General features: G+C 46.4%; 1 protein-coding gene across 2 annotated transcripts in view; it reads left to right on the top strand.

Annotated features, from left to right (window-relative positions):
- The first annotated feature begins 347 nt into the window (after positions 1 to 347).
- RAB28 (RAB28, member RAS oncogene family) overlaps positions 348 to 19,267 on the top strand; it is a 326,361-nt gene continuing 307,441 nt past the window's right edge. Inside the window, exon 1 of one of the 2 annotated variants that reach the window (XM_070757348.1) lies at positions 348 to 744. In XM_070757348.1, the coding sequence (XP_070613449.1) occupies positions 664 to 744 (81 nt within the window). In that variant the 5' untranslated portion in view covers positions 348 to 663. The remainder of the gene's footprint in view (positions 745 to 19,267) is intronic. The other variant, XM_070757350.1, reaches the window with a different exon arrangement.

Below are 19,267 nucleotides of genomic sequence, written 5' to 3'. Positions count from 1 at the left end.
AGACTACTTTCCAAGTGAAAAAAGCTTTCAAAAAGACCAAACATAAGCACTGCAAATGAAGAATTTTCGGTCCGGGTCAGGGTGACCCGGGAACATAACATTAGGGAGGTTTTTTTTTTCAGCAAGAAAGAAACCTCCCACCCCCCCCAAAAAAAATTCTCATAGAGAGAACCCCTGAAATGATGAAAAGTCATGAAATTTCAAGTTTCAGATATGCAGGGAAAATTTTTTACAGGGTCTCAAACCTTGATTTCGGGTCTCACAGACCCGAACAGAACAGCAGGGTTAATGCAGGCATTGCGCAGGTGAAGAGGCGTATTTTTACCACCCGTTTCCCCGCCCCCGATGACCATAGGCAATGTATGGGATTCAGTTCTATTTCGGGGAAAAACCATCGATATGGAGAGGGCGAACTTCATCAATGCAGAGATTAGGGACAGCCGCGCTTGGTTTTTTTTCTAACTGCCGACCTGCTTCCTCCGCACTTCACCTTCCGTGGCAGTTCCTCTTCCGCAGCGGCGCCGCTCCTATCCCCAACGACTTGCTGGAGCGTTGGTCTAATCCAACGGCTCCTGGGCGACAGAATGAAAAAATGGCGGCGGCGCAGGCGCAGTGGTCTTTGTGGTCACTCTGAATGCAATTTATCGCGCTGGGCTGCGGGCGATGTCGGACTCGGAGTCGGAGGAAGAAGGCGCCAGCAGGCAGCTCAAGTTTGTGCTCTTGGGCGATGGCGCTTCCGGCAAGGTCAGTTCAGAGAGTGAGGAGGCTGCAGGCCCCCAGGGGCGTTTCGAAGGCTTTCCAAACAAGGCCTCAGCACCCGCGGGGTGGTGCGAGTCAGGGGCGGCCTCTCCCGGGACTCTTCTCCCGGAGCTTCCCAGCCTTTCCCGACTCACTTGGAGGCCCCGCGGCAATTATAGAGGGGACCCCCACTTTCTGAGGCATGATTATATTTGGCGCAAAGATTAGGCAAGGTGGAAAGGGAAAAGGCTAATCTCATACACATCTTGGAGGTACGATTAAATTAATCTCTAAAGGATGTTCATGATGAAGTATTCCAGAATGAAATTAGGGAACCGTTTCCTTCTTAAATGGTATAGTGTAATTCCAACATATATGCTTAGTGAAAGCTGGGCCTGTGATGTAAATGCTGTTCTAAACTTTTTTTTGCAAAAAATAGCTTTTTCAGTGTCTTGAAATAACGTTATTATTCTGGATCAGAAATATGTGAATAGGGAGGGGTTGCAAGTTATTCTTGAAATGAATAAAACCTCGGCATAAGGGCTATACTGTATAACATTGTTGGCTTTATTTTTCTGATTCTGTTTCAAGTATCTGCTTGAATTTCCCTGGTTTGCAAATATGCCAATTGTTATAAGCATTGTTTTACCTAGCCGCAGAAGGTGCATCAAGATAGAATATGAGAGGTCTATTGCCATACTTGCCAATGAAGGAGCCTGACCTTAGTGTGCACATACATTGGTTGTGAGAGAAGCCTGTTTAGACCAGCATTCCAATTTGGCTTTTCTATTACCACAAAAGAGAACCTTGTTATTAAGAAACATAAAAGCACCATCAATAAAGCATATTTGCATTTTTTATTATAACTATTTTAAGAGTTGCCATAATTTCAATAATAAAACTCTGTATGTCAATATGTAATATACACAAATAAATGGCTATGGAATGGAACAATTCACCATGCCCATCTTGCCGTGGCCAATCTGCCATGGATAATTCACCATGGACAATCCATATGGGATCACTCAAGACGATAAATCTTTCTTCTACATTATTTTTATTGACAAAAATAGAAATAATGTGGAAGAAATAGTGGTGGATAACATCGAATTGAATGACTGTTCCATAGCAAAATAGCTGTGGCAAGATGGCTGCAGCAAGTTGGTCATGGTGAGTGGTCCTAGACCCCATGGTAGGACCAAACCCTTTCTGTCTTTCTATCTTCCTTCCTACTATCTTTTTTCTTTCTTCCTATGAGCTCCTGCCCTGCTCTAACCCATCCGACCTGTCAGCCCCCAAACTGTGTCTGTCGGCTGGTCTCTTTAGGGGAAAAAAGATTGCAAAATACACAAACTCTTCTCACTGCAAATTATTAATTGCTTGCCCTCTTGAGAATTTTGCAATCTTTTCCTCTGAAGAGACCAGCCAACAGATACATGGAGCTGTTAAACTCCAGTAAAATGTCCATCTCGTGTTGGGACACAGTTTGGGAGTGACAGTTGGGTGGGGGCGGAGCGGGGCGGGGGCTCTTAGGAAGGAAGGAAGACAGAAAAAGAAAAGGAAGAGAAGGGAGGGAAAAAAGAAAAAGACAGGCAGAAAGGTGGTAGGAAGAAAGGAAAACAGCAAAAAGAAAGGAGGTAGGGAAGAAGGAAAGAAAAAAGGAAAAAACAAAAAGACAGACAGACAGAAATATGGTAGGAAAGAAGGAAGACAGACAAAAGGAGGGAAGAAAGAAAGAAAAAGAAATACAGAAAGGTGGTAGGAAGAGGAAAAGGAGGGAGGGAAAGGAAGAAGGAGAGAAAAAGAAAGAAATATGGTGTTCTATCTGGCCAGATCATTTAGAAAGGAAACCCACACATGCTGGAAACATTGATCAAAGCAAAAGGATTATTATTTACACAAAGTCCAGCAAGAATTAAGTGAATTCTCAGGCATTTCAGGTTGACAGCGTTCCCTCTAAAGAGCATAGATAATAGTCTGAGATATAAACCAGCTAGAAGCATAAATCTACCCTAATTAGTTGTCTCTGCTATATTTCACTTCACTCACTGTTCAGGGCTTAACCAGCTTCTGGAAAAGCAGGAATCGTCATGATGAATGTTGCTTGCCACACCTCTTCTTCCATCAGCCTGTCCTATATATACAGACAAGGTGTGGCTAAATGTCCCATAGATCTAATCAACACCAAGAACCTCTTGTATAGAGTGATTCATGTCTGGATCTCATCCTCCTTATTCTTGCATCTAACAGGGGGTCCTGATCATCAAAGTCCCCATCGTCCTCTGACTCAGACAATATCCTAACTGGGGGTTCTACAGTCTCTGGTGGTTCCACAGTCTCCAATTCCCCTTCACTCTCAGATTCAGAAGGCAAGAACACTGGCTTGCGATGCCAGTATTCCTCCATCTCCTGGTCCTCAAAATCTGACCTGCTGAGGAGGAAGACAGACAGAAAAAGAAAGGGAGGGAAGGAAGGAAGGAAAGAAAAAGGGGAAAAAAAGACAGAAATATGGTAGGAAGGAAGGAAGACAAACAGGAAAAGAAAGGAGGGAGGGAAGAAGAAAATAAATATACATTCTGCTGTTCCTCCTGATACAGCAAAAAACCCAGTAATCTTCAGATTACTAAAACAATGTTTGGCTGTTACAGGTAACTTAGCAATATCCATGCAGGCTAATGAAAATAAATGATTTAGAAATTGTTGAAAATTACTGAACTTTAGCTTCATTTACCTCCATTGTGTGATTTACAGTAATGAAAATTTGTAAACCCGTGGGAACCAATTTTAATTCTGCAACCCTGTGATCAAAGCATTAGCAAATACAGTTGCTTAAACAGTATCCCCAAACAATTCATTACATAATATCTTTGATGTTGTGTCCAGCTACCCTGGACACAAGACTGAGGAACGCAACAAAACTACAAGTGTTAGGTAGGATGCTCATCTTGCAGTGGGATACAGCTTGAGAGTGACCAGTCAGACAGGGTGGGGGCATCCTACCTAGCACTTATAAGTCCGTCGTGTTCCTTGCTCTTTTGTCCAGGGCAGCCCATTCTAAAAGAAAACGTCTCGTGAGTTTGAGAGGTTTGATTGAACTTTCAGGACATTTTCTTTTAGAATGGGCTGCCCTGGACACAAGACTGAGGAACATGATGGAGTTAGGAAGCGTTAGGAAGGACGCCTGTCTTATGGTGGGATGCAATTTGGGGGTGACCAGTTGGATGGGGTGGGGCAGAGCGGAGCGGGGGCTGGGCAGGCCACGAGTCCTACCTTTTTTTTACATTGTATCCTGTGAGCCGCCCTGAGTTTTCGGAGAAGGGCGGCATACAAATCTAATAACTAACTAACTAACTAACTAACTAACTAACTAACTAACTAACTAACTAACTAACTAACTAACTAACTAACTAACTTGTAGCTTCATTGTTTTCTCAGTCTTGTTTCCAGGGCAGCCCATTCTCCTTGCTGGGGAAGGAGACAGTAGTCACGTGGGCTTAGTTCGCTGTCATAACCAATCAGGACCGAGTGACACGTCTTTAAAGTGACTGCTGGCTACACCCCTTCCCCAGTTATTCGCTCCTTCCTGAACTAGCAGAACTTTGTTGGCTCTGCTCTAAGGCCTTACTTAAATCCTTCCCTCATACTCCTTGGTTTTCCTTCAGATTCCATCCACTAGGTGGTTCCAATTCAGCTCCAAACCTGCAATTCAAATAATAAGTTTAGTTTCCTTTCTTGCCTTTCCATTATCCCCCCCTTCCCTTCCCCCCTTCCCAGGGTGTTGATCATAAAAAATCAGCTGGCGAGTGTTGTTAAATTCCAGTACGGTTCTGGCCACTTGTTTTCGTTCGTCACAAGTCTCCAATCTCTGTGCTAATTAAAATCAGTGTGAGCTAAGTGTCTTTACCCTACCGCTGTGTGTGTGTGCATGACTTAATTGACTCAGCTTTTTTTACTTAGGCATTTGGTCCAATCGCGCCTAAATTTAACTCTATTAGGCGCCAACGGTCACAACCACGTAGGCCACTGGTGCTAGCCCTGCACAGCCCGAGCAAGCCACCTTATTCCTAATTGGCTCCATGCTCACCTACCTAGCCCCCTCCCATGGCTTAATTAGCAATTCAGTCACAAATTACAAATGAGCTATTCAGCTCTGTGGGGATCTAGGAAGCCTGTACTTCCTAACCATCTTCTCCCTGGAGAGTCTCTGGGGAAATAGTAAGTGCAGAGGTCTCTTGGACTGGAGGCTGGGCTATTAGTCTGTACTGTACTAATTAAGTTCTTGCTCTACTTTTCGGAAGTAACATCAGTTTCCATGGCATCCAAAAATTCCAAACAAAACCCCACAGGTAGAATGTGTACCCAAAACACCAATAGGCCATCTGAGGAGGAATCTGATTCTGCCTCTACAAGCCAACCTCTTCATAGGCCCAACAAGGATAAGACCTCTCATCGTACCAGGGCCGAGAAAAGGAGACATAAGGTTCTGCAAAAACTGTGTGATAAATCAGCAAAGAGGCTAAGAGTACAGACTAGAGAACAATCTCCTGACAATACAGCTACCTCAGATCAGCCTATAACGGGAATCTATTTTGGCCCTAGATGAAACCAATCTAGTCAGAACTCAAACTGACCTTTGGGGTTCAGGGACAGCGGGACAGGAAGAGAGTCAAGAGGCCTTACTAATTCCAGACCCAGTTCAGGAACCAAGACCTGATCCTCAACCCTCTCAGCCTTTTCCGCAGGTGTCACCTGAGTTTCAGGTTATGATAGCAGCTGCCCTGTCCCAGGCAATGGAAATCAGACTGCAAGCTGCAAACTTACCATCCACCTCCCCTTCTCCCACTTCGAGAGCTCATAGGCCTGTCACAGTGGCTTTTCCTAGAAGGTCTGTGCCAGAGCCTCAGACTCCAGGGGGCTCCTCATCAGATGAAATGAAGAGGAGGAAAGAGAGGACTCTCTTCCGAAGGATGACCCCTTCCAGTGGCTCTCCGAAGATGAAGATGTTCCTCAAAAGGCACCTGCTTTATCTTCCATATTTCCATCTCAGCAAAATCCATCACAGCCTCCACTGTAACTAGAAGGCTCCATTGGCTCAAGCCCTGGCAAGCAGGCATACGTCAGAAGCGGCAGTTATCAATAGGTCTATTTCAACACAAAGCTCCTTTGGGGGAACTTCTATAGACCCACTGCTTACAGAAACGTCCAATAAAAGGAAGATTCTCAAGCCCACCATCAAGAAGGCAAGCAACAAGATTCAATCCTTCCTTTCAGCACTCCTTTCGCCAACCAGACTCCAACTACACCATGCCAAGAACTACAGGTCAGTATGCCGCTTGCTCTCCTGAGCCCAATCAGACAGGAGTTCCAGTGGCAGAAATAACAGAGGTCAGAGAGGAAACCAATCCTCCAAATCCTTTAAACACTCCAGGTGGTAATTTCCCAGACATTCCCTTTGGAGGTCACCTTGCCTGGTTCTTCCCAGCTTGGCAAGAATCCTATATGGACTTCTGGATCCTACCTACCATCCAAAGGGCCTCTCCATGGAATTTTTGTCTCCACCCAATTTGTTTTGTTTCCTGCCCGGTTCCCCAGAACCAAAGAACTCCTGCTCTCATGGAGGAGGCAATCAATTAATCACTTTATCTCCATTAGAGCAATTGAAAGGGTTCCTCCAAACCAAAGAGGCCTGGGATTTTATTCTATACTATTTGTGGTACCCAAGGCCTCAGGGGGATGAAGAAACATTATATTTAAAAAGATTGGACCAATACATCAAATATAGAAGGTTCAAGATGCATTCTCTGTACTGTAGGAGCGGGTCCAGCAGTCACGTGGGGTTGCTCACTGTCCAATCCGCATAGGACTGAGCCTGTCTTTAAAAAGATTGCTGTATCCGCCCCTTCCCCAGAATTCGCTCAGTCCTCCTACCGGCAGGACGCATGGTGGATCAGCTCCTCTCGAAACAAACACCTTCCCTTCTTCAACCAAAATTCAGCAAAAAAGATAAGTAATTAATTCTTCTATTGAATCGAAGCAATTCGGCTTCCAGCCAGCCCTCCAGGGCTAGGCTCCGAGCGAAGAAGCGGTGATAAGGCTTCCAGTTAATAATTGCCTTCTCTTATCGTTTTAGTCGGCCGTATTTCTTCTGCTAAATCTGCCCGGCTGGGAGGTTTTTTATTACTTGGCTGCATTTATTTTGGCACCTCCTGTGGAGTAGGACGCTTTACAAGGGCCCTTGTTCTATCCCCCGGACTTATTTTAACTCTTTAGTGAGTTTTCTTGACGCGAATGCCCTCAGCGTTCAGTAATACCGGCACCAATGGCCCGCCCACGCACAGGCTTGTCTTTGAGGGCAGACACTCCTGGGCCTAGGAGCTTGGGCCCACTTCCTCTTGGAATTTAAATTGTTCAGCCTATTGCTTCTCCCAAATTTTTGGCTCCAGATCTTGTCCTTGTAAATTGTTCAGGCCATGGCTTCTGCTATTCCCAAGAGAGGCACTTCTTCCAGAAATAATCAGGACCCTAGGCTTACTGGTGATAAGATTCAAACCATCCCCCAGGCCTCGTCCTCCTCTTTCACAGCTCCTCCAGTGGCTAGGCCCACCAGAGCTGAAAAGAGAAGAGATAAAGCACTCCAAAAAATTCATGAACAATCAGCTAAACGCTTAAGAGTGCAGGCCCAAGTGCATGTTAGCTCACCTAAACCCCCAGATTCCTTTGATCTGCCTCCCTCAGGTGTACCTCTCTTGTCTCTGGATGAGTCAAACCTAAACAGACCCCAGCCTAACCTATGGGGCTTAGGTCCAGAGATATCAGACCATTTGAATCAGGACCCTTCAGAACCTGAATCTTCCAGGGCCAACAGGGTTCCCTCTGAATTTCTTGCTTCTATTACTAACCTTCCTCCTGAACTGCAATCTATGTTTTCTACTTTATCTCAAGCCATTGATGCCAAATTCAAGGCCATCAATGCGCAGCCCCATCCTCGTAGTCAAACCCATCTTAGACCCCTGACTTCCTTCTCAGCCTACAGAGTCCCTCAAGAACCAGACTCTGATTCCTCTGAGCAGGAGTACAAGGGATGACCCCTGCCAAGGCCTCTCTGAGGATGAAGAATCTCAAATCAAGATCCCTCCATCCTCTACTATTTTTCCCTTTCAGCTGTTTAAGTCTCTACTACTTAAGGCAAGAGCAGCCACAGACCTTTCAGGTCAGGACAAATTTGCACCTACTTCTGATACTCCACAGGAGGAGAATCTCCCCTTCATGCAGGAGCAGGAAGATACCGAGGTCATTCCCATGCCTAAACTATTTAAGAACGCTTTGCTGAAACAGTGGGATCATCCAACTCTAGGTTCCAATCCCTCCTCTAAAGATAAGAAACTTTATAAAGTCTCACCTTCTTATGAGGATCTTATTTGTCCCAAAGCAGGTGAACCGGTCAAGACCCTGCATTCTGCAGCAGTTATGCCTGGCGAGGCAGAAGAAGTCTTAAAGCCAGAGGACAAATGTCTGGAGCAAATGCTCAAGAAATGTTTCCTGGCAGACACCTGGGCAATCAAATGTGTAGCATCAGCATCCTTCTTTACTAGAGCTATGCTTCTGTGGTTGCAGCAACTTCAACAGCATATCCCTCCCAATGACTTAAGGGGCCAACAAGACCTCAACAAGGTCTTTGCAGCAGCCCAGTATGTTGCAGGTGCCACCCTAGAGTCCTCAAGATTTGCGGCAAAGTCGGTGGCTGCTTCAACAGTAGCCAGGCGGATTCTCTGGCTCTGCCCTTGGCAAGTGGGAGTGAGGTAGAAGTGGCAGCTTTCCTTGGGCCCTCTAAAACATAAGCTATTTTTTGGTGATTTACTTGATCCTCTACTTACAGAAACCACTGATAAGAAGAAAATCCTGGGGCCTACTACCAAGAAGTCTGTTAAAACGCTTCAGTCCTTTTGGTGGTCCAATCACCAACAAGATCAGGGGTTTGCGTTTCAAAGAAACCCAGGTCAGTATAATTCCCGGTTTCGTTCCCAATCAGAAAGAATCCCCAGGGGCAGAGGGTCTCGATATCAAAGAGGCTCCTCCACCTTGAGGGCCTCAAAAAGGTCCAGGTGGTAATGACTACTCTATCCCCATTGGGGGGCGCCTGGCCTGGTTCATTTCCAGCTGGGCTGGAAGGACCCCTGGGTTATTCCCACAGTGGCACGGGGACTTCAATTGGAGTTTATCTCCATTCCCCCCAAACATTTAATTTCGTGCCCTTCTCCTAGATCCCCTTCCTCCCATCTCCGCATGGAGGAAGCGATCCATCATTTCCTCTCCATTAGGGCTATTCAGCCAGTTCCTTACTCGCAAAGAGGACTTGGTTTCTATTCCATCCTCTTTATGGTCCCTAAGACCTCTGGAGCATGGAGAGCCATTTCGGATCTTAAAAGACTAAACCAGTATATCAAATACAGAAAGTTTAAGATGCATTCCTTGTCCTCTATCCTGGCATCTATTCACCCCGGGGACTTCACGTCCTCCTTAGACATTACGGAGGCCTATCTCCACATTCCCATTTTAAAAGGCCACAGACAATTTCTCTGCTTTGCCTTTCAGGGCAAACACTATCAGTGCAGGACCATGCCCTTCGGTCTGTCCTCGGCCCCTCGAGTCTTCACTAAGCTCCTGGGCGCCCTGGCAGCTCATATCCAGGCTACCCCCATTCATATTTTGTGCTGCTTGGATGACATTTTAGTTCACGGTCCCTCCAAAGAGGGCACCTGTACAGATCTTTAGTTATCCATGTCTCTCCTACAGGAGCATGGTTTCTCCATTAATTTTAAAAAAAGTCAGTTTCATTCTCCCACCTCCCTTCAGCACCTGGGGGCAGTCGTAGATTCCAACCTATCTCAGGTTTTCCTTTCTCCTGAAAGGAAGATTAGTATCAAAGAGCTTATCGCTCAAGTCAGATCTCAAAGAAAGGTCTCCATTTCCACGCTGTCTTCCCTACTGGGAAAAATGGTGTCCTGTATTGGTATCATTCCCTGGGCACGCCTCCATGCTAGGGAACTCCAATGGCTTTTATTGCCATTCCAGAGATTAGGGACCAGCAACTCAGCATGCTCTATTCTGATCCCTTCCGTCGTCCTGAGATCCCACTCGTGGTGGACTTCCTCTGCACTGGACAAAGGATCCCTTTTCAGGATTCCAGACCAGTTTACCATCACCACAGATGCCAGTCTCCTGGGCTGGGGAGCCCACACTCCGGGCCTGTTAGCCCAAGGCACGTGGTCATCGGAGGAGTCAACCAAGCCAATCAATTGGCTGGAACTGAGAGCAGAGTCGCTAGCCCTCAAGAGGTTCAAACCACACATCCTCAACCGACATGTCCTAATCCTAACAGACAATATGGCTACGAAGAGCCACATCTGCAGACAAGGAGGCACCCGGTCGAAGGCCCTGATGCAGGAAGCCCTGAAGCTGGGCCTTTGGGCGGAGAGACACCTGCAGTCTCTGTCGGCCGACCACATATCGGGAATCCTCAATGTGCAGGTGGACTGGCTCTCCCGATGGACGCTGGATAGAGGGAAGTGGAGTCTCCATCCAGACTTATTCCAGCAGATCTGCCTCAGATTCGGTCACCTGTCACTAGACCAGTTCGCAACTGCGACCAACGCTCAGCTCCCTCGGTTCTATTCCAGATTCCCACCCCCGGGAGCAGAAACAACCAACACACTCAGAACCCCTTGGCCTCCAGGCTTCCTATACACCTTCCCACGAATTCCTATCCTGCCAGACGTGATCCACAAGATCCTCCTCGAGCAGGTAATACTGATAGCCCCTCACTGGCCTCGACGACCCTGGTTCGTGGACCTCCAGCGGCTATCCATCCAGGGCTCCTGGCGACTCCCCGCTTTGGAGGACATGTTGCAACAGGGTGTCTCTCACCATCCAGACCCGGAGTGGTTCCACCTCACTGCTTGGCTGTTATCTGGCACGACCTAGACCTTTGAGGTTATGATCCAGACGCCGTGGAAGTGATCCTAAAGTCTAGAAGAATATCTACCAACAGGATCTACGACCATATCTGGTCCAAATTTTACCAGTGGTGTTCCCAGGAAGGCCTCTCTCCCTTGTGTATTCCCATTCACAGAATCGTTTCCTTCCTCATGAAAGGCTTCCACCTAGGTCTCTCAGCTAACACTATCCGGCGACACCTAGCAACGTTATCCTCAGTTCTAGCAGGACCCCAAAGACAACCGCTTCGCAGTTTCCCTGATACAAGAACTGTTAAGAGGCATCTCAAACCTCAAGCCTCCCACTGTTCACAAATATCTATCCTGGGACTTACCTTGAGTTCTGCATTTTCTTACTCAAGCTTCATATGAACCGTTAAATTCTGCCTCCTTCAGACACCTGTCCTACAAAGTAGCATTCCTGGTGGCAATCACCTATGCCAGACGCATTTCTGAGCTGGCGGCGCTCTCTATTCGCCAGGACTTATGCCAATTTCCTTCAATTGGACCCCACCTTTCTACCAAAGGTCAGTTCCATGTTTCACAGATCCCAGGGCATTGTATTGCCTTCTTTCTGCTCTAACAAAAACCACCATCTCTCAGTCAGATGGCACACTTACTAGAGCTCTGCAAATTTATCTCCAAGGTACTAGGACCTTTCATAGGTCAGAAGCCCTATTCGTAGCTTTCCACCCCAGGTCTCTAGCGTCCAAAGTCTCATCCACCATATTAGGCCGTTGGATTCGAGGGACAATCTCCAAAGCTTACGAGTCAGCATCCCTCAATGACCCACAAGGCATCACAGCACATTCTACACAAAGTGCAGCCACATCAGCAGCCTGGGCAACTCAAGCGCCCTTGGAGGAAGTTTGCAAGGCGGCCACATGGGCCTTTCCCAATTCTTTTATAAGGCAGTATGAAATTGACTCTTACGCTTCAGCGGATGCTGCCTTCGGCAGGAGAGTCCTCCAATCCGTTATCTCTCATGATAGCCAACTAATCCCTCCCTAGGGACACATCTATTGGATATGTCCCGCGTGACTGCTGGACCCGCTCCTACAGTACGGAGAATAGGCGTTGATTGCTTACCAGATCGCCTCTTCTCGTATGCTGAGCGGGTACAGCAGTCACTTCTCTCCCTATGGCTTTCTGACTATGCTTGTGCCTTTATTCCTTCCTTTATTATCTATGAGAGTAGAGCACTATTCGAGCCACCACTTTTCGAGCCTAAGTCCACGGATTTGCGAATTTTGGGGAAGGGGCGGATCCAGCAATCTTTTTAAAGACAGATTCAGTCCTATGCGCGTTGGACAGTGAACAACCCCACGTGACTGCTGTACCCACTCAGCGTACGAGAAGAGGCGTTCAGGTAAGCAATCAACGCCTATTCTCTTGCATATGTTCTGGCCTCCTTACACAAAGGAAATTTTATGGTCTCCTTGGATTTAACTGAGACATACCTACATATTCCTATCTGCAAGTATCATAGACAATTTCTTAGATTTGCCTTTAGGGGTTCTCACTTCCAATACAGGGCTATTCCCTTTGGTTTATCCTCTGTTCACAGGATATTCACAAAAGTTCTAGGGGAGGGGTTTGATTGAACTTGTGAGACTTTTTTTTAATAATGGGCTTCTCTGGACACAAGACCGGGGAACATGATGGAGCTACAAGTCTTAGGTAAGATGCCGTTCTCATGGTGGGACACAGTTTGGGGGTGATTGGTTGTGTGGGGCAGAAGCTGGGTGGGCAGTGAGACAGACGTCGTACCTACCACTTGTAACTTCATTGCATTCCTCGCTCTTGTGTCCATGACAGCCCATTCTGAAGGAAAACATCTTGTGTTCCCATTTTCCCTCAGGGGGCGGTATTACCCAAGCTAGGAGTAGTTATGCCACTGGGATTGTCAGTGAATGGCTCTTCCAGAGATTAAGTGCTGTGTTTTAAAAGCACAGGTCTCTTATTCTTCCAAGTATCTCCTGTAGGGAAGAAATTCATTATATGTCTTCTGGATGGGGAATCACTTTTAAGCAGACTGTCCCTCCCAATCCTGAGTGCCAAATAGATTTCTTTTAGGTTAAAATCAGATTTTTATTCCCAGAAGTTTATTCCAGCCAATGCAGAGCCTACAACTGGCTGTACTACATTTTGTATCTCATGAAAACCTAATTGGGTTTGGTGTGAAGTCATTGGCCAACTAACAACCACCATCAACAGCAAACAATCAGGAATACTGCCTGTTTCCACCTTTATGCTATCCTGCACAGGTCTAGAACTTTCAGTTTCCTTACTTCTTTGATCTTCCTTTATACTATCCTTATCGAAGAACACTTCGGTATTACTATGTATCCTTTCCCAACAACATGTCTTTCAAAATTTCCACTTCTGGATACTCTCACCTTACCATACTGACATGAAAATTATATCCTTTAGAATTTTCATCCTGCGCATCTAAAACGTTTCCATTTTTGTTGTCCTTTCAACCTTCTTGCCTCGGGAATTAACACATACGCATAAGTACTGAATATTCTTAAATGGTCTAAACGAGGAGCTTTTCTAAACAACACATAATATGGAGTTTGTTTAACAGTAGAACTCCATGTCCTGTTTAGCAAATATGTAGCTGTCATAATCGCTTCTCCCCAAAAACTGAAATCTAAGTTTGCATCCACATGCATTGCATCATGGATTGTATTCAATATTCATATCCGTCTCACTGCTACTCCATTCTCTGCAGGAGAATTAGTATTTGTTAACCTCTGTACAATACCCTTACTTTTCAAATAACAAGCTGCTATATTTCCTCCGGCCACATGATGGCACTAGATAACAAATTTTCCAGCTTTTTCCGAATAGCTCTTTACCAACTATTTCTGGTTTTGGTGTCTTCTTCTTCTGGTATTTTACGTTCCTCTTTATTTACATAAAAAAGAAAAATATAGATTCCACAACAGGAATTCAAGGTTCCAGGTTCCAAAAGACAAGTTTAAAATAAAACCAATTAAATAGCTAAAAAATTTACAATGATAGGCAATTCACTACTTTTCAAAGCTTTCGCTGAATGCTACCCTGCACAGATAGCTGGTTTCTTCAATCTCTGGCTCTTTTAGCTCCATCCAGCAACCAATCGCAAAACAAAAGTCCAAAATCTCTTCCAGGCACTCTCATCTTACCACCAGCGACAGGATATTACTCCCTTTCTCTGTAAGGAACTCCTCCAGCTCTCTTTCCAGATGTTACCATTCGGCTTCCATTCCAGCATCACGTTGTCTCCGCAGCTGTGTCGATTCCCAGAATCCTATGAAAATAGTGAATATTTTTGTTATGTATAGGTTCATTTTTTACACATCTTACATTGCCAATGTTATCCTTATCATTCATGACATACAATCTATCCTTTACCATTCCCTCAGCACACACACAATACCATTTTTTATAATTTTACATTTCTTTTTATCAAAATTAACCATGTAACCATAATCTGTTAACCTTCCCATACTCAATAAACAAATTTTTTACTTTGGAAAGGCAAGGAGGGTGGGGGCAATTCTAATTTCTGGGGGGAGTTGGTTCCAGAGGGCCGGGGCCGCCACAGAGAAGGCTCTTCCCCTGGGTCTTGCCAAACGACATTGTTTGGTTGACGGGACCTGGAGAAGACCCACTCTGTGGGACCTAACTGGTCGCTGGGATTCATGCAGCAGAAGGCGGTCCCTGAGGTAACCTGGTCTGGTGCCATGAAGGGCTTTATAGGTCATAACCAACACTTTTGTGACCGGAAACTGATCGGCAACCAATGCAGACTGCGGAATGTTGGTGTAACATGGGCATATTTGGGAAAGCCCATGATTGCTCTCGCAGCTGCATTCTGCACAATCTGAAGTTTCCGAACACTTTTCAAAGGTAGCCCCATGTAGAGAGAGTTACAGTAGTCGAGCCTCGAGGTGATGAGGGCATGAGTGACTGTGAGCAGTGACTCCCGGTCCAAATAGGGTCGCAACTGGTGCACCAGGCGAACCTGGGCGAACGCCCCCCTCGCCACAGCTGAAAGGTGTTTCTCTAATGTGAGCTGTGGATCGAGGAGGACGCCCAAGTTGCGAACCCTCTCTGAGGGGATCAATGATTCTCCCCCCAGGGTAATGGACGGACAGATGGAATTGTCCTTGGGAGGCAAGACCCACAGCCACTCCGTCTTGTCTGGGTTGAGTTTGAGTTTGTTGACACCCATCCAGGCCCCAACAGCCTCCAGGCACCGGCACATCACTTCCACTGCTTCGTTGACTGGACATGGGGTGGAGATGTATAACTGGGTATCATTGGCATATTGATGATACCTCACCCCATGCCCCTGGATGATCTCACCCAGCGGTTTCATGTAGATATTAAATAGCAGGGGGGAGAGGATCGACCCCTGAGGCACCCCACAAGGGAGAGACCTAGAGGTCGATCTCTGACCCCCCACTAACACCGACTGCGACCGAACGGAGAGGTAGGAGGAGAACTACTGAAGAACAGTACCTCCCACTCCCAACCCCTCCACCCGGCGCAGAAGGATACCATGGTCGATGGTATCGAAAGCCGCTGAGAGGTCAAGAAGTACCAGGACAGAGGACAAGCCCCTGTCCCGGGCCCGCCAGAGATCATCCATCAATGCGACCAAAGCAGTTTCCATGCTGTAACCGGGCCGGAATCCAGACTGCTGGGGACCTAGATAATCGGCTTCTTCCAAGGACCGTTGGAGTTGAAGTGCCACCACCTTCTCAACAACCTTCCCCATAAAGGGGACGGTAGTTATTGAGCACGGCTGGGTCCAGGGAAGGCTTGTTGAGGAGGGGGCGCACAAGTGCCTCCTTATAATGAGCCGGAAAGGACCCCCTCCCCAAGGAGGCATTGACAATCTCCTGGACCCAGCTCTGTGTCACCTCCTGACTGGCCGAGACCAGCCAAGAGGGACACGGATCCAGTAAGCAGGTGGCGGAACTTACAGCTCCAATGGCCTTGTCCACTTCATCAGGTGTCACCAAGACAAACTCCGCCCATACAGATGAACAAAGACGTTTAGCCCCAGTCACCTCGACTGACTCATTGTCAGTCGGCTCTGTTTTACAATTGGAGTCGAGGTCCGCTCGGATCCGAGCGAATTTATAAGCGAAAAACGTGTTAAAGTCCTCGGCACTACTCTGTAAGGGCTCCCCAACTCCCCCCTTGTTAAGAAGGGAGCGGGTTACCCTAAACAGAGCAGCCGGGCGGGATTCTGCTGATGCAATCAAGGCGGCATGATACGTGCATCTTGCCGCCTTGAGCGCCACTTTGTAAGTCTTAATATGAGCTCTTACAAGTGTTCGATCGGATTTGGACTTACTCTTCCTCCATCGCTTCTCTAGACGTCTCTTCTGGCGTTTCAACTCCCGGAGCCCCTCGTTGAACGATGGAGCTCTACAGAGTCTAGTGCCACGGAGAGGTCGCAGTGGCGCAATTCAGTCAAGGGCCTCTGCTGCAGCCTTGTTCCAGGCCTCAGCCAGAGACTGCCAAACTGTGGATGAGTGTATCTGGAAGAACCCCAAGCGCCTTCTGAAAACCTTCTGGATCCATCAGGTTCCTGGGGTGGAACAACTTAATCGGTTCCGCCTCCCTGCGGGGGAGGATTGGAGCCAGGAAGTCAAGCCGCAGCAGAAAATGGTCTGACCATGACAAAGGCAACACTTCTAAGCCCCTTAGTCTCAGACTCAGTTGCTCAGAGAGGAATACCATGTCGGGTGCGTGCCCCCCCTCGTGAGTTGGACCCTGTACTACTTGGGTCAGGTCCATGGCTGCCATGGTGGCCATGAACTCCTGTGCCAGTCCAGAGGATTCGCTGAGCGATGGCAGGTTGAGGTCCCCCAAGACAATAAGTCTCGGGAACCCCACCGCCAGTCTGGCTACCTCCTTGAGTAGCACAGGCAGGGCTTGTGCCACGCAGCTGGGAGGCAGGTACGTGAGAAACAAGCCCACCTGAACCCCTAAGTCCAACTTCACTAGGAGGGACTCGCAACCTCTGGAGCAACGAGTCTAAGTAGGCACAGGCTCTCCCTGGCTATAATAGCCACTCCTCCCCCCCTTCCCTGGGGTCGAGGTTGATGCCATATCTGAAATCCGGCTGGGCAGATTTCAGAGAGAGGAACTCCCTCTGGGCCCAACCAGGTTTCAGTTACACATGCCAGGTCAGCCTCCTCATCCAGGATCAAATCCCGGATGAGGAGAGCTTTACGACCGACCTGGCATTGAGTAGCAGCAACTTGAGCCCAGGGCCAGAATTACACTCATCACCAGTGCCAAGGGTTGGGCTCATGGAGCCAGAACAAGGGATTGTTATTAAGCAACGATCCCTCGTTCCCCTGGAACGGCTAGCTCTGTCTCTCCCCAGCAACACCGGAATATCCTGACCCTCTGTCACCCCAGAGATAGGTGCTCTCCCCCCTTATATATCTCGCCTTTCCTGCACCAGGTAGGCCAGATATATTATTTATATCATTCCCATTCATTTCACTCACATTGTAACCCCACCCATACCACCCATACCATTCATTCATTCCATACGTCCTACACCCAACCCAACTATCCATCATTAAAAAAACCCAATAATTTAATTAAAATATAATTAAGAATTAATAATTAAAAGCATTAATATTAAAACCCCAATAAAACTGAATAAAAAAATTAAAAATATAGAGAATACAAATATAGGTAATAATGCAATAATTCAGTTCTTTGAGAAAATCCGGTCAGCAGCAACTAATAAAACTGCCAAGTTTCTCAAAGTGCCAAGTTCTCAGAGGGCAGAGCCAAGGATCATTCTTGGGATCAAACTTGACATGTGTGATGTCCTTGATCCAACTGATCCATCCACCTGAAGATAGGAATAGATTTTGTTTATGAATAGGGGGTGCTTAATTTTCATATTTTACACATTTCCTCAGACACCCTAGGATGAAATAAATCCCAGATGGCAGAATTTTGCACCTCAGTATAAATGCTGCCTACTCAGTCCTGAGAACATTTGAGCAGTTTTATTGGCAAAACATCCAAAAGTCTTACAGCAGATTGTGAGTCCATCTTTCTGATCTAACCAAGATGCTAGGGCTCAGTTTTGCAAGTACAGTGAGGGAAGGAATGTTTCTACATGATGTCCATAATGTAAGATTGTATAAAAAAAGAAAAGAAAAATAAGATAAATTTTATAAAAACAAGATAATGTTGATTTTATAAAAAATGAATATTTAGCAATTTATTTAGCAATTTTCTGATAGGACTAGATGCTTCTTTTTGGAGTAAAACATGATTGATCAGAATGAATAATTTTCTCTATAACTAATATTATTAGCTTAAATTATAAATGATGTAATATGCTGTATTTTTGGTGTATAAGATGCGCCTTTTTACCTCACAAAATTGCTTTAAAAATTGGGTGCGTCTTATACGTCGAATGTTGCTGGGGACGTCAAGCAGCCCTTGGCGGGAGACCGGCAGCTCAGCTCTGGGGATGGGCAGGATGCTGGGCATAGCACCAGCAGCAAAGCCTCTCTTTCCAGGTGGCTGTGGGGGGCCTCTGGCTGGCAGGGACAAGGCGAATGCGCCGCCCGAGTTAGCCAGTCCTGGCAGCAGTTGCTGCCGCCGCTGCCTCCAGCAGGATCATCTAACTGGGGCAGCCCACCTGCCTTGTATTTTCCAATTACTTATTAGTGAGTTTGTGGAAAAAGGATGTTGTGGGGCAGGTGAAAGTGGGAGGAGAAGGTCAGGGTTTTTTTTGGCTTTGCAGACTGAATTTTTTATCTATTTGTTTTCCTTTTGAAATGTGTAAAATCTTCAAAAATTTTTAAAACCAGTTATACCACCTGTTCCAAGTATAATAATATTCTGCATCATCTTTTTTCCTGAGGTTCTAGTGTTTATTTGTTCATTTCTGCAATTTCATGTTCAGTGATACCTTGTCTTACGAACTTAATCGATTCCATGACGAGGTTCGTAATGTGAAAAGTTCATAAGACGAAACAATGTTTCCCATAGGAATAAATGAAAAAGTGATTAATGCGTGCAAACCCAAAATTCACCCCTTTTGCCAGCCGAGGCTCCTCTCCATGGAAAACCCCACCTCCGGGCCTCCACATTTTTGCGATGCTGCAGGGTAATCCCAGCAGGGGAGTCCCAGCATTGCAAAAACGGGCCCTTCGCTAGCAACGGAAGTCCGGAGGTGAGGTTTCCCAGTGAGGGAAGCCTCTTTTTTTAAAAAAAATATTTTTTATTGATTTTATAATATAAAACACACACACAACATATAACAAATGCTCAGTGATTGTGCCCACCACCAGACAAACATTTGCACCCCACCACCAATCGGGGGTGTTTCTTTTATAAACCATTTTAACCCAAGAGCAAAATATCTATTTACATATTATAAAGTGATTCCAATTTGATTCTTGTAGCTTGGTCTCGGATTCTACTCGCCCATCGTCCCATCAGTTATCGCAAGTCAGTTTCATTAATTGAATGTGGTCCACCATGTA

Source organism: Erythrolamprus reginae, chromosome 7 (genome assembly GCF_031021105.1).
Source record: "Erythrolamprus reginae isolate rEryReg1 chromosome 7, rEryReg1.hap1, whole genome shotgun sequence".
Taxonomy (NCBI): Eukaryota; Metazoa; Chordata; class Lepidosauria; order Squamata; family Dipsadidae; genus Erythrolamprus; species Erythrolamprus reginae.
Note: the sequence above shows the minus strand (reverse complement) of the source record. Positions and strands in the feature narration are given on the sequence as shown.